Source organism: Apis florea, unplaced genomic scaffold, assembly GCF_048593485.1.
Source record: "Apis florea isolate Af1SG1 unplaced genomic scaffold, ASM4859348v1 contig_3203_pilon, whole genome shotgun sequence".
Taxonomy (NCBI): domain Eukaryota; kingdom Metazoa; phylum Arthropoda; class Insecta; order Hymenoptera; family Apidae; genus Apis; species Apis florea.
In genome coordinates this window covers 7,962,013-7,977,606 of record NW_028256723.1, presented here as the reverse complement: position 1 = coordinate 7,977,606, position 15,594 = coordinate 7,962,013, and the positions used below count along the sequence as shown (strand labels likewise).

The window sequence follows — 15,594 nt, the reverse complement described above, 5'->3', positions numbered from 1 at the left end:
ATCTCTATAAGATAAAAGTTTTAAGTCTTTTTCTCAAAAACATTTCAAAGTCAAATTTAATTACAGTATATAAAGTATACATTCGTACGTATAAAAAACACTATATTCTGCATTATCTGTATTATCTAGAAGCGATTAAATTTTGAAGAGAGCATCATTTTAATTAAGATTTAATTATTGAATCAGAAACTCTCAGCGATAATATCACACCATATCACAAATAACGGAAATCCAATAGACAGTGAGCATGTTAAGTAACACACTCTGTAAATATAAACATTTTCTGCATTCACTTCTATCGAACACACGCACCCAATATCGTGGACGATGATAGCTATCGTTAAAAGCGGTAACTTAATTTCGATCGGTATATACGATGTTTCCGTAGAGTGGACGCGAGTGTAAGATAGATTTCAACGTTCAATGTCGAATCGTAATTAACGTATTTAGAGAGAAAGTGTATTACTCTGTCGGTAACGTTTCACAGCATAATCACATTGTGTTTGACATTTTAAAGGTCGATTCGGTGAACCTCCGCAATAAAACCGATGAAATATATGAGTTGATAATCTAAAACATATTTATAGATCCCCTTTGATATAATTTTTCATGTTAATGACAATGACTTTGAGTTTGACCTTTACTAGGAGAAATTTCTCTCTTGTTTTTAAGATATTATGAATTGTTTGTTGTCGTCTTAAAGATCCCTTTTCTCACCGTTGAACCAATCACCGGTGAAAGTAATTGGACAAGAGAATAATTGTTGTACATTTTTTTCTTATTCTTGTTCGGATAAACTTTTATACGAGAAATTTGTTTTGCTTGATTTCTTACACGCGTGATAAAACTGTGGATTGATAGTAGTGAAAAAATAATGTAAGAAGTAATTAGTTTCGATAAAATCGTCGTCGAGCAAAATAAACAATGTCTGAGAATATAAGATATTATTTTGTTTTTCAATTTTATTTTTCAATTATATCGTTGATAATCCTATGTTTATTTTTCTAAAACTTTTTAAAGTTTTCCAATGAATTTCTCTCAGATAATTTTAGAAGTAATTGCAGCGAAAAAAGTTATTGTCTTTGACGCGTAAATTCTATCGAAATTGCATTGAAATCAAAGTTGATTTCGAGAAGAGAATGTTCGAAAAGAATATACGTAAAATAATTGAAAATATAGAAATATAGAGGACAGATGAACATATGTGTTTAGAAATATTCTATTTTTGCATTAAAAGCGTAGATTATTCATTATCTAAATCGTTATCAATATTAACATTTTTTTATATAACTTTTTTTTAATTGACATTATTAAATAAAATGCAAAAACGTATTTACGATACATTTTGGGTACATAATAATATTTAATATTAAAATCTAATGTTAAAATTTAATTTTTTTTTTTTTTTAAATTTTATATATAGATTTAAATTTATCATTATTACTTTCCTGATAATTTTTTTTAGTAAAATTTATTTTAACAATATAATCTTTCTTCCCATTAAAACGTGTAAATCGATTAAAAATAGATTTAAAATGAGATAGCAATATCATTGAAAATTGATAAGTATCGTTATTTATGTGTCATCATCGTTTCAATCGTGTGTAATTTTTTTCAATGCATCACTTCTATCAATGATATGCAAAACAATGATTTCCGTTAAAAGTGCTATGCGTGATTGGGAAAACAATGATTCTGCAGACGTCATCTATTATTTTAAAATATTACATAAAAAAGTTTTATCAAACTTTTATACATATTCTGCCATTTCCATTTTTCCGAAAAATTAGATAAATTGAATTTATATTTTAAATAATATCTCTTCTCTCTTCATTTTATTGTTAATTTTTTTTGTTAATTTCATTTATTGTTAAAAAGAGGCAAAAATTCAAAAATAATATCAAATTATTAAATATAAACGAAAAAATTAAAATTAGATTAAATAAGTATTGAAGTTTATATATGTTATAGAAAAATTATTTTTAATTTTTTTTTTTTTTTTTTTTCGAAAGATTAAGTTTCGAAATATGATTAGATGAAAAATGAAAAAAAGGACAGGAAGTGAAATAATGATACGAGTTGATATTATTGTTGCCCAAGTTTCTTGTCTTAGTTCCAACCGCCAATTTTCCTTCCTCTTGTTAGATAAAGGAGTGAAAGAAGAGAACTATAATAATTCCTTTGAGCGCGCACTCCTTTAGAATAGGGAGACAGTCAATCGATATGACCCAGTTTCTCTGCCACGACCCCGAAATTTGCCACATCGACGACCTCGTTGTCAAAATCGGGACATTTTCAAGTGTATAGCCGGAAGGCTAGTAGCATGATTTCAACTTCCTGATAGCGGTGAAACTGGAAGAGCATGAACGATTGAACGATTCGAAATTAAATCGATTTTTATCGTAAACTGTTCTTTAAAATAAAATTGAAGGCTCGCTTATAGCGCGTTTTTTAAGAGAATATATATCTCTTTTCATAGAAAGATTTGACGTAGAGAAATTTTTTATAATATAATAGAAGTGAAAATGGAAATTTTTTTTTTTAATTTTACATGGCTTAAATTAGAAACGATAATATTTTAAATTAAGTTGAAACGAAATTAATTACAATATCGTTGAAGCAATTATCGATGAATTTGTTTTTAAGTAATAGGAAAATCGGATCATTCTCAGTAGAAACAACATATAGTAATCAGTTACTCTGATTACTTCCTCTAATCTCGCAATCAATCGCGTGTGCTAAATGCTTCCTTCTGAATTCTAATTTAACTTCTCTCGCTCGAAGGTAATACATTTATGTATGTATACCGCTTAAACATCTTGAAACTGAAAAGATATTTTCTAACAAAATATTATAAATGATTTGATATCGTGAAAGCCAATTTTGTTTGAGAAATAAATAGATCAGGGATAACTTTATTGAAGATCGAAAACAAAGTACAAAAAAAAAAATAATAATTAAAGAAAAGACGAGAATGATATATTGAATGAACCGTCATAATTTTAAAATTCTATTAGACAGAACAAAAACACTCTTACTTTCCTAATGTGTTCTTATTATACTAGTTTCACGCGTGCACGTATATAATATGTACATAAAGAAATGCGCATGCGCAGCCTTCGCATTCGGTAGCGAGAACTACGATGACCGTTAAACCATTTATCCGTATTCATGGGACCGTGAAATACTGGTACAAACTGTCGCATCTTGAAAGCGTATCGTTTACGTTGATTTTTGCACTTTCCAAAAAGATTTTTTGGCCATCTCAAAGATACGATATAGTAAAGTATATTTCTTCGAAAATTAGAACTTAATCCAGATAGTTACGAAGTAATATTGGAATCGATTCGTATTTCCAATATTGTTAAAGTTCTTCTTGTATTTCATAGGAAAGTATAGAAAGAGAAAAAAGGACGAAAGTCGAAACGAAGATATTTCATTGCGTATATTTAGATTAGGTTAGGCTGACCGCGTCATAGATCGTTCTGCAATTATCCAACTTTTTTTGTTAATTTATCATAGATTATAAATAATCGAATTGAATAATTCTTTTTTTTTTTTTCATAAAATTATTAATACGCAAAAAATTCTTTAATGTATATTTAGTTCACTTATTTATTCCTTGTTTAGATTGGATCTGTTTCCAACTTTAAATCTTGAACAATCAACGATAAAGTTTAGCTGGTAACAAGGTTCAATGAGCCTCTCGTTAGACACTTAACGATCGATTTTAATTGAAGTAAATGGTCTTGCTTCTAGGACGGAAGAATTAAATCGGATAATTTATCGTTGTATATTCAGTTGCTTTCCTATTTTGATTGGAAGAAATTTGAAATTTAATTTTCCATTCTCTCTTCTTTTATAACTTTAGAAAGTTATAAATAATGCAAATAATATACAGGGGAAAAGTAGCGAAACGAACTTAAGCTAAACGCTTAAAAATCCAAGTATCGTTTAAACACATCCGTAATTCTGCAATTATGCCAAAGTTTCGCGCAATGTCGCCGTATCACGTGGCTGTTTCACGAAGTTGGTTGTTTATAGAAAACGACGCATCGCTTCCCACGTTGCCAGAAATTGATTCACTCGTACGCGCCAATCTAAATTTCGAACCATCTCTTCGAAGATAGAAATCTATTAATTCATAAAATTTTCGTCGATTGTTTCATGCAAATTTGTAATTTACATTTTTGCATGCAATTTTTATTAAGAGTTCGAACCTTTGATAAATTTAGCCAATGAATTTAACTTTCGAAGTGAAGCAATATTAATTCCATTTTATCTCTTCCATTTCATTCCCTTAATAATTTTTTCTTTTTCTTTTCAAAAAAAAAAAAAAAAACAAAATATCGATAATGTCCACGTGTCTCTCTCAAATCATCCGTCCTCTTTTATTCCATTTAAACGTAATATTTAATTATCTGTCGCAGTGTTACCGAAACGCGCATTATCATCTCCCTCGATACATTAACGATCAACAACGACCGATCCTCGAGGACCGAAACTTTCGAGAAAAGATTGCTCTTCGTCCAAAATTTGAAATCTCCACTTCGATCGAATCGAGAATAAAAAGGAAAAAATAAAAGATGCACGGGATAAGTCACCTACTCTCTCACCACAACTCTCATAACGGTGACACAAGGATGATCCACCATCATCCTCACCAGGACAACAACAAAAGTTCCTCCGCGTCGGACACGATGAGCAGACACCACGACACGAAGATCCTCCAGGAGTTGTTGAACCACAAAAATATCCAGAAACGAATATCGAGAGGTTCAGTGAGCTCGACCTATTCTTACGGTTCCTCGACGTCCTACGGCTCGTCTCACGGCTCGAATTCTTCCAATCACAGCTCCTCGTCACATCATCACGGTGCTCACCACTCTGTGTACCACACGATCCACGGCAGCAGCCATCATCATCATCAGCTTCATCATCACCATCATCATCATCATCATCATCCCCTTTATCATGCCCATCACCAGCTGCACCCGCAACAACAACAACAACAACAACAACAACACCATTTGACGAGCAGTGGAAGAGCGTCGCCCACGTTGCCAAGCCCGAGCGGGGATCACGAGAAGCACCATCATCAGAAGGATCACCATCACTACAGCATTCAAGAGATGATACGCCATTTTGGAAGGAGGTTGGGCCACATTAGGCGGCAGAGCGAGTGCCAGGATCCGCCTAGGAAGAAGGAGGAGGACTTCAGGAACAGGAGCCAGAGTTTGGACGGGGGTGTGAGGTATCCCAGTCTAAGGGATGCCGATTGCGAGACAACTTACAGAATTTACGAAAGCATTCTCAGGCAAGGTAACAGAATAATAATGAGAAATGTGTGTTCGGGCTGTCAATTTGATTTTTTTTTTTTTTTCTCTCTCTCATTGAGACGATTGAAATACGTTTGGTAAATATTTGCATCGAAGAATTTTATCGAGATTTAACTTGGATTAAAATATTTTTAAATTACATGTTATATTTTTAAAATGTGAATTAGGTAGATTTAAATTAGATGGAGTTTTTTGATTTTTTTTTTTTTTATAAATCTTCTCGATTTTCGATCATCAAGATCAATAAAAATTTAAGTTTGAATTCTGTTCTTTCTCGAATGAGATTTACTTGAAACCAGAATTCTATTATTCGGCAGAAGTTTAATAATAAATAAGCTCTCTCTCCGGATTGAATGCGTGATATTCGATACGTGCCAAAAACTTTACCTTACAAACAACCCAATATAATATCGTTGACTTTATTTTTACATTGTAATAATATGGTAACTGTAAACACGCAATCTTCCTCTTTTATATTTCGTGTGTAGCCTTCTTATGCGCATGCGCGCGCGTCTCTCTCTCTCTCTCGCTCGCTCGCTCGCTCGCTCGCTCCTTCTCTTTCTCACTCTAACAAAATTGGGCAACGCAACGATAAATAACAATGTCGTAAATATGATCATGGTCAAGGACGATCTTCCTTGAATTTAATATTCATTGAAATTTATTCCCGGACATCCTCTTAGCATTTAACGGTTATTTCTGACGCTGTGTACTTCAACGGTGGTAGCCTGCTTCTATTTTTGGCTCAGTGAATGACTTTACGTAACATTTTGTTCTCCAAGTTCAACCTTCGTCGAGTTCAGTTCACCATTGAAAGAAACGCGAGAACCACCTTGACCCGATTGTATAACTAATCCACTATATAACAAGTGTAGTTGCGGAATTTGAAACTTGGTTGCTTATAAGATTTTATCATCCTGTATTATCGGTCGTCCAAGTGCATAAGCGAGTTTTAAAATTACTTTATTATACGGTTTTAACGATGATGTAATCTGATATATAATAATCTTGTCACGATGTTATTTTAAATTGTACATCGCGTGTACGTAAATGTAAATGTTAAAAATTACGTATCCCGGGATGATAATTATTCGCGAAAGAAATGTTTATTTCTTTTTTTGATGACCTTGAAATATGTTCTTAATATTCTGAACTAACTTTTTTTTTTTTATATATATAATAATTCGGCATATTCGATATCGATGCAAAATTCTATGCACAATCGTGGCAACGCATTAGCATTTGCGATTGCACGCGCCTCGTGACGACGGAATAATGAACTAATTCAAACCTAACCTTACTTTTTGTTTATAGTGCCTATAAATAAAAGTACCTATAAACGTGGATTCTTCGAATGAAAACTTCGTGCATGTGTGTGTATGTTAGATTTCGACTAATATTATAAAACCTAACCTAACTTAATCCTAATTTCGCATCAAATGCAATTTCATAAACGTTGAAAATATATTTTTGCTTAATAATCTAAAGCTTAACCTAATCTTAATTTCACGCGTATCAAATATTAAAAAAAATATCGTGTGTAATGTATTTTTGCAATATATAACTCGAGGACTGAAAAATTATTCAGAATCATATGTTCGATAAATATGTTATCGAAAAAAAAATGAAAAAATTAATGAAAACAGGAGAAAATGATGGATAAAATTTTTATTCGGAGAAAGGCTCGATATTTGCGATATTCGTTTCGAATATATATTTGTTGAAAGGGAAGATTAAGCATTTACGTAATTTTATGCATCGTTTAAACGTTTAATGGCTCGTATAAGCTTGAAAATGCTACATCAAACGCGTTTCAGGATTCTCCATAATCGCGAAATCGGATAAATAATTTATCAAAGTGAATAAATAAGCGATTCAATGTTAGACAACGCATAAAACTGACAGCTAACTGTTCAATGTGCAATTTATATCTAACAACACGTTCTTTATTATGTGGAAAAATTGTAATTTTTCGTATTTAACGTGTTTATCAGGCAGAAATTGAAAATACGAGAAAATATGTTCGAAGTTTATATTGGAAAGTATGACCAACCACTTCGAACACTTTCTACTTTCGAAAATTCATTTCAAGTGATGCTTTTTTTTTTTTTTTTTTTTTTTTTTTTTACAGTTACAAATTGATAAAAATCCATTTTTTCGCATTTATTAGTTATTTAATCTCGTTCAAGTTGCATACATTACAATTTAAAAACATATTATGAGAATTCTCTAAATTAGGTTAGGTTAGGTTCTATCTTTCGATTTTATTATAATGCAGTATGAAAATGATTTTATGATTTTGCTACAACATACAATTATCTACAAGGAATTTGAAATTGAATTCAGAATTATAAACTAAAATAGCATATAAAAATATTATCATAGAATATTTTTATTATTTTAGTAAGATGATCTTCACAGGAAATTAATTTACATCTCTTCTTCTTATCTTCTTTACTTATCTTTCTGATGATCTGATGATGAAATTTACATATATATTTTATTCACGTTCGACGAGCAAACAAACAGAATAATCAACTTCGAATTTTCCTAATAGAAATCACATATATGTATACTGATTTATATATTTATATAATATTCACAAATATATAGATTCATATATATCTTTTCTCTGTATATTAATAAATGGATGATTTCTAGAAACCAAAACAAGTATAAAAATTGATACACAATAATCTCGGTTAAGTATTACTCACCAAGTTGTTTGAATTTTCGTCCAAGTGAAACTAGGCACAGAGTGTAAGAGAGATAGCAATCTTACTCTATCTCTATCTCTCGTCCCGCCCAACGCAAACTTCAGTCGCTTGTAACTTGCGATAATTTACGATCGACATTTTCGTATTACCAACTTTTGTATTTGTTTTGGCCTTCAGAATCGATCGAAAGATATTTCCACGAGTATATATATACATGTTTGTACATCACAAACATGTGTTTCGAGGAAAATAATTTCGCAGTGTATTCATTATTCATCTTTCCCATTACGCATTATTTTCCATCCATCGTTACAGGCTTATTGTCGGCCATTTTTCATCGAGTATTATCGTTTCACTCTCGTTATTCGGGGAGAGTCGATCTTGTTCCGTAATATTTCCAACAATATCTCCAGAATATGGGGAATAAAATTAATAGTTTGTTGGGTTTATTCGCGCAAAGTATGTGTGTTCTTCGCCCGTTTACTTACGTGCTGCAGCTGCAACGAGTCCATTGACGCAGTTCCCTTCGAGTCGACTCGACGATCCGCAAGGTCGATGTTGAATTCTCCTTGCTTAAAATAAACCAACTGGCTTCTTTAAATGATGATAATTAATGCATTCTATAGACGCATCAATGGACTCGACTTCACATTGTGATCGGTTGTCAAAGGTTTAATAAGGTAAAGTCGTCGCTAAGGATCGGTCAATGGTTTTGGATGAATGTTTTTAGAATATTCGCGCTCGGAAAGTATGAAAGTGAAAAATTTATTTATAGAAAATTAATTTATAGAAAATTTGATCAAAGACTTGAATTGATTTGGGAATGAATGAAATTTAAATAGGAATTGAATTATTTAAAATACTCGGATAAAAGAATTTGAAAATTTGAAAATTTCGAAGAATTGTTGTAAGAAATATTAAAAATAAAATTTACATTTGTTGGAAAGTTTCAAAGTTGAAAGAAATCCTCAGATCTAATTTTTTTTAAATTCTATCCAATTCTACACGAAAACAGAAGTCTTATTTATGTACAGCTTTGCTCTAACGTCAATAGTTTCTAAGTTTTGCGAATGTTGACGCGGAGGCAGAGAGAGGATTCTGTTTTTAGCTATTTGAGAAGTGGCGACTCTCGAAAGGGAATATAAATCCGGGAGTCTTGGACAGAAAAAAGACTAAATATTTCATAACATCATCTCTTTCTTAGAGTGACATCATCGACTATATTGTATGAATTTATTATGCAACATTACATAATTATATCTACGTTTCTACGAAAATTTATTTTTTATTGCAAAATATAACTAGAAATTTTTTTTTTTTTTTTTTTTTTTTTTTAACGATTCATGGCACAATATCGAAAAACAAGTGAACCATCGTGATTTGTTTCCAAAAATTTGTATAAATTCAAATTTTTTTTTTTTACGCTTCTGTACAAAAATATGATGGAAATTTTTAAAAAATCTCTTTGGTTTTTTTTCCATTTTTTTAAAAAAATAATAATTGTAGAAATCTGTTTTAATTTAAAAAATTGCTTTTTTCAAGATATTTTTTCAAAATCATATGCATGATGTATGTACCTCCAAAAAAATTTGATTAACTGAAATAAATTATTTGCACCGAATAAAAAAATATTAAGTTTCGATATAAAAAAAAGTATATGTAAAATTTAAAGGTCACTTTTCTATCTCAAAAATATTGCAAATATAAAAAATTGATACCAAGTATTTGAATTAAATCAATATAAATCAAAAAGTGTCTATTTTTTTTTAAATATATTAAATTATCTCGAATTGTACAATAATGATAATAAGAAAAATTTTTTAAAATAGTCTTAAAAATTAATTCATTTTCAATCTATATTATTACGCTGATCAGTGATGCTTGTTCAGGTCGTAGATCAACTTTCTTCATAATATATCGGGCCAAAGCTGTCAATTTTAATTTAACCTATAAAATTCTCTTTCGTAGCATTCTGAAGAATTAAAAAAAAAAAGAAAAGAATTTGAAGAAAATTAAATCTACAAAGTTATATGATCGAAGTACGTTCTGAAAATTTCATGAAAATAAAAAGAATTAACCTATTTGTCTATTCACCCGGAATTCTCAAGCTTCCCCAACTTTCGAGCCACTGCTCTAATCAGTTGAACTTCTTCGACCGCAATCTTTTGAAAAATTTAATATTCGAAAATTTTCGTATAAAATCGATCATCAAATTCAGGTTAATATGATTTCATCACATAATTTTTGTGATTTTTTTAGTAGCTAGAATGTAACAGTAATATTATTAATATATTCCTAAAATTATTCCAAGTATAATTATTTATTTATTTATTTATTTAATTATTCCATAAATTTCCGCGCTATTTCATTTTCAAATCCATATCCACGATAAAAAAAAATGATAACGGACGACTGCGCGATTTTCGTCGAAAATCTCACGACTCATTATTTATCGTGTAATATATCGATATTCTCTTGACCTATCATTGACGAAGAGTCTGTCATCCGTGGCGTCTGTCATTGACATTGCGTAGACGAGAATGCGCCAGAGAAATAAACAATCATGATAAACCGAGGATATAAGGCTATCGTTTCAAGCTGAGGAAGCGAATATTAACTGCGGATACATTATACGTCGTCGCCTATCTTTGCAACGAGAAAAACGAATTTTACGAGTAACCGTCACTAGAGAAGTGGGGGAAACGTAATGGTGGTGGAGAAGCTTAGAAATGGAGATGAAAGAAATAATGGGTGTTCTATTGTATTCTATTGTTTCAACAAGATTTCTTACCTTGACAGTACAATGCAAATAATCACGATATTAAACTCCTCCATCTCTCTCTCTTTCTCTTTCTCGAAGCTTTCAGATAGATTTAACCTTTCGAGGATTTGGCAATAATTCAAGCAATGATAGGAAAGACCGATTTCTCGAATACGTAAATCCTGAAAAATTTCACTATTCATTTTCTTGATAGAAGAAACGGTTTCATAATTTTGATCTTTCACTTGAATTAATAAAAGTTACAGACTTCTTTTCTCTCCGAAATCGAGTAGATTCTTTGCAATAATGAGGGCGAATGATATTTATCAAACAATAAATTTTAATGATTTACTTGAATTATTTGAAAATTTTATCCGCATTCATTTCGCTTTCTTTTCGCTTTCTTTTCATTCAGCTCAGCTTCAGCTCTTTTTTCGTCTCTCTGTAAGAATTGAGAGCAAATAAAAGTAACCTTTAAAAGCAGAGTTTCGATCGTTTGATCATCTCTATCTCTATAATTTCACTAGGCCTTTTCACATGATAAAACATGATCAAAAAAAGTGTATCGCCAAGGGATTGCGAATGTTCATGCATTTATGTAAAATTAAAAAAATATAAACACGTATAAAATGCAAATATTATTTAATACCCGAAAAAAATAAAAAGAAAAGTATTAAGACAAAAAAGGTTAAATTTATTCAAGGTAAAATTAATCGAGAATGTCAATTAGATGATCATGAGATGAAATATCATCTGAATAAATGCGAGTAGTAAAAATGTGTAATAAAAAAATTTCCAAACTCAATATTTTTTTCCTATTTCAAAAATTTTTTCCTATACTACGTGTAATAGGAGAACGTACTTGTGAAAAATCAAATCTTTACAATTCACGCGAAAATTAAGACAGTGTGAAAAATATATCGATATTCTTATAAATTAATTGATAACATCAAAAAATTTATTTTCCATATTGAATTTCACCATATAAATTGTTTAAACACGCCAATTTTTTGTACACGATAAAATATTCGAATGCGATGAAAACGAAGAAGGATAGCGTGCAATTGGATAGTAAATTCCGGTCTACCGTGGCGCTGTAATACTACACGTTTGACGTTCTTCAACCGAGAAAAAGTTTATTTTGCAGAACACATGGTCGGAAACCTTCACGTTCTTAACACCGTCGAAACTGCAAGAACGTGCAGAATTTGAATCTTTTGTTTTTCGCGTTACGAGGAATGCAAACGTGATATAACTCGAAACAGAAATCAGATACTTTGTGTCACATGAAAGGTTATTGTTTTCTTGTAAAGAATACATAGGTTAGAATGATCTTTCTTTCGCTATTAGAAAGGTACGTACTAAACCGATTCCTTTTTTTTTTTTTTATATAAATAAAATAAGTTGAGTTGTTATTTACAAAAATATATAAATTAATAAATTATATATGATTTTAAAAATAATTTATTTAAATATGAATCACACTAAAAAAATTTCAGTATTGAAATATAATTTGAATGATTAATTTATTCGCAAATGTGTTAATATTAAAAAAATTAAAAAAATACTCGTTTCACGTTAAATAATTAACATCAAGTGTTTAATATATGCTTAATATATCATTTTCTTTTTGCATTCTATTTATGTTATGATATTAATAATTGATAAACGCTTAAAAACTTTTTTTTTTTTTCTATATCAAAATGGACAATTCTAATATCATTTATCGAAAAGTATTTTTAAAAGCTTTAATATGAATTATTCTAAAAATATTACACTTATTTCGAATAAAAAAAAGTGAGGTTAGAAAAGTATAATAAGATGAATCGTGGAGACACATAAGCGGGTTTGAACGTGGATGCAATTGAAATGTAAATAAGGAATTACATTTTACGTAACCCCATGGAAGATTGTGCACGTATGCTCATAAATTGTGTTAAATTGTAACGAGTTAAGGTCAGTGTTGTAATTCCCGTTCAAATTAACTGCCATCATGGTCAACCGGTGAGGATGTAGTTTGTCAGGAAAAAAATATGTCTAACAGATATTCGATGAGTTACATATGGGTTACGATAAACTCAATTTACATATCTACCAACCATATAATATGTAAACGAATTGGGTCACAATATTTTCTGTAATAATTTAAGTGTAAAATTTTGCAGGATAATAATAATAATACTATAACCTATATATTGTTAAAGTCAAATATTAAAATAAATACTTTATAATAATATGATGATAGATATTATTAATTATATATAAACGTTATGATCATTTGGACATTCTTTGAAATTTGTTTTTCTTTCTAAATCATTAAAATCTAGATATATTACCATTTTTATATCAGATACTCGATTTTGTAATATTAGTAATTGCATTACATTAGATAAATGAAATGTTAATTATGAATTGTGAATTTTAAATTATAGGAGCGCTTAGAAGGAGTTCTTTGGATCCAGGTGCCAGAAGGTTTTCTTTGGGTACACCTGCCGTCCCTCACAGAGCTTCAGATGCTTGCCTAGATCCTGTGCACGCCGCCATTCTCTTCCGAGATGCGAGAGGAGTGAGTATTAAACTTTAACTTTCGATTATGCCCAAGGTTTTTAAATTTAGCAAATATTTCAGTCCTATAATGGTTCGTGGATATTGAAAAATTTAATAAGATATCGTTATTTTTAATTTCGTTGAAAGCAAGTATTATATAGGATGTTCTATATAACTGAAACATACGAATATATTGTAAAAGTAATTTTGAAAAATAATTTTATTTAATTTTCATATTTTTTATTTTATCGGGTTAATAAAAATGTTTCAATTAGATGTATACATATTTAAATACTGATTTCAATTGTATTGATTTTTGTATTTTTAATAGGATTTTGAAATATTGACAATCAATATTTATGTTTTTAGTTATTGTTTACTTTGTTGTGTATTTATAAGTCATTACTTAAAATAATTAATATAAATACGTTATATGTATATAAATATCTCTTTTACTTTCTTGTCGTTGACTTTGATGACAGTAAACTTTATGATGCATCACATTTATCAATTATCACAAATTCCGAGATATTTCTTGTTTGTACAACTCGACGATATGTAATATTTTTATCGCGTTGCATATCTGAATTATCTTTGTTCTATGATTTTCTCACGAATAACAATACAATTCTTAATCGATAACAAATGAAACATAAGCAAAATGTTTATGCAAGCCACTTATTTTTTTCGCTCTTCTAACGATTTATTGTATGTATACTGTTTGTACATATCGATTTAACGATACGCAAGAGGATGTAGGTCATGATGAAAACTGAAAACATAAGAGAGAGAGAAAGATTCAGCCAAATCATAGAAAAGAAGTGATATTCTTTTTATAGGTTTTTTCATACCGTAAAAATACGTTATTCTTTTTTATTTACGTATCAAATTATAAATTATTATGATAAATTCAATTTGATTTTAATTAATATTAATATTCGTTACATATTTTCTTTTTTCATCAATAAAGATACAAATGAATTGACCCAGTTGTAACAGTCGGTAAAATGTGTTTGGCAGTCGGTAAAGATGAAAATGTAGAATGCTTTTTACATGATAAAACATTTTCTCTATATTATCAACTCATACTGGCTGTTGGTTTTCATTCTTTCTTATTTTGCTGTTTGGTGGCGCCAAATGTTCTTTTTTAATATCATTTCCAACATTATGATTATAGAAAATAAAATATAAAATTTTATTATATTTACAATCATTGAAACATTGTTTTATTAATAATGACTAGAAAATAGGTTATTGAACTTGTTTCACAATGAAGCTTTCATACAACATAAAAGAATTTATAATTATCAATTTAAAAACATTGATAATTATTTGCCATGACGCGAAACTCTGCCAATCTAACAAATTTATTCGAAAACATATAAAGGAACATATTTGTTTATTGAAATTTTACTATTATTTAAACGCGGATTAACAATCGAAACTTTTACGATTTGTTAAGTTGTATTTTTGGATCTTTGTCAAGAATGCATGAAATTCGAGGTTAAAGTGATAAATACATTTACAAGTAGATTTAAAAAAAAAATATTGAGTTATATAAAACTTATTTTTCACTTTTTCTTCTTAATTTTATTTTTCTATTTTTTTCTCTTCTTTATGTTTTTTTTTTTTACATTCAACAATTTTTAAGTTTTTTTTTCGAATTCCTTATTTTTTTAAAATTCTTGAAAGATTCTTTAAGAATAAATTTCTAATTTTTAGTACTTTCTCTTATTCACGTTACATTTATGAGCACATGCTCCTGAGCTTATCTGAAGTCTTATCGCCAGAGTTACCATAGTTGAACGACTGCACAAGATAAAAAGCGGTTACACTTCTGTACAGAGAACGTATCTAAAGGTCGTATGCATGTTACAATCTCAATACAAGTAATTTTTTTCAGATAATTTCAGGTAGTTTGTTAGATTAAAATTCTTGGAAATCATTTTTTTTTTTTAACAAAAAAATAACCATATAGAAAGTTAAGTAGAGAGAACAATAACATTTAATATGTATAGCAATCAAAGATATATGTATACAGATTTATTTTTATAATTTGTCCATAAAGATTGAATTATAAAATTTAGGAATTGAAATTTAATTTCTAAGAAAATATTAATTAAAATGATTTCCATCAGAATGGCCATAACAATATTTAAAGGTATGAATAAAATAGCAATTAAATACCTCGACATAAAGTAAAAAAAAGATCAATAATTTTTTAATTGGA

At 29.4% G+C, this 15,594-nt stretch overlaps 1 protein-coding gene and 1 long non-coding RNA gene across 2 annotated transcripts in view; one reads left to right on the top strand and one right to left on the bottom strand.

Annotated features, from left to right (window-relative positions):
- SNF4Agamma (SNF4/AMP-activated protein kinase gamma subunit) overlaps positions 1-15,594 on the top strand; it is a 97,729-nt gene that overhangs the window by 50,194 nt on the left and 31,941 nt on the right. Inside the window, exon 9 of the mRNA XM_086910943.1 lies at positions 13,250-13,383. Coding sequence (XP_086767069.1) covers positions 13,250-13,383 — 134 coding nt within the window. The remainder of the gene's footprint in view (positions 1-13,249; positions 13,384-15,594) is intronic.
- LOC147657244 (uncharacterized) lies at positions 7,488-8,753 on the bottom strand. The gene is made up of 2 exons (XR_015292871.1): positions 8,057-8,753; positions 7,488-7,996 (listed from the first exon to the last, which is right to left on the bottom strand). It is a non-coding gene; the product is annotated as an uncharacterized LOC147657244 (long non-coding RNA).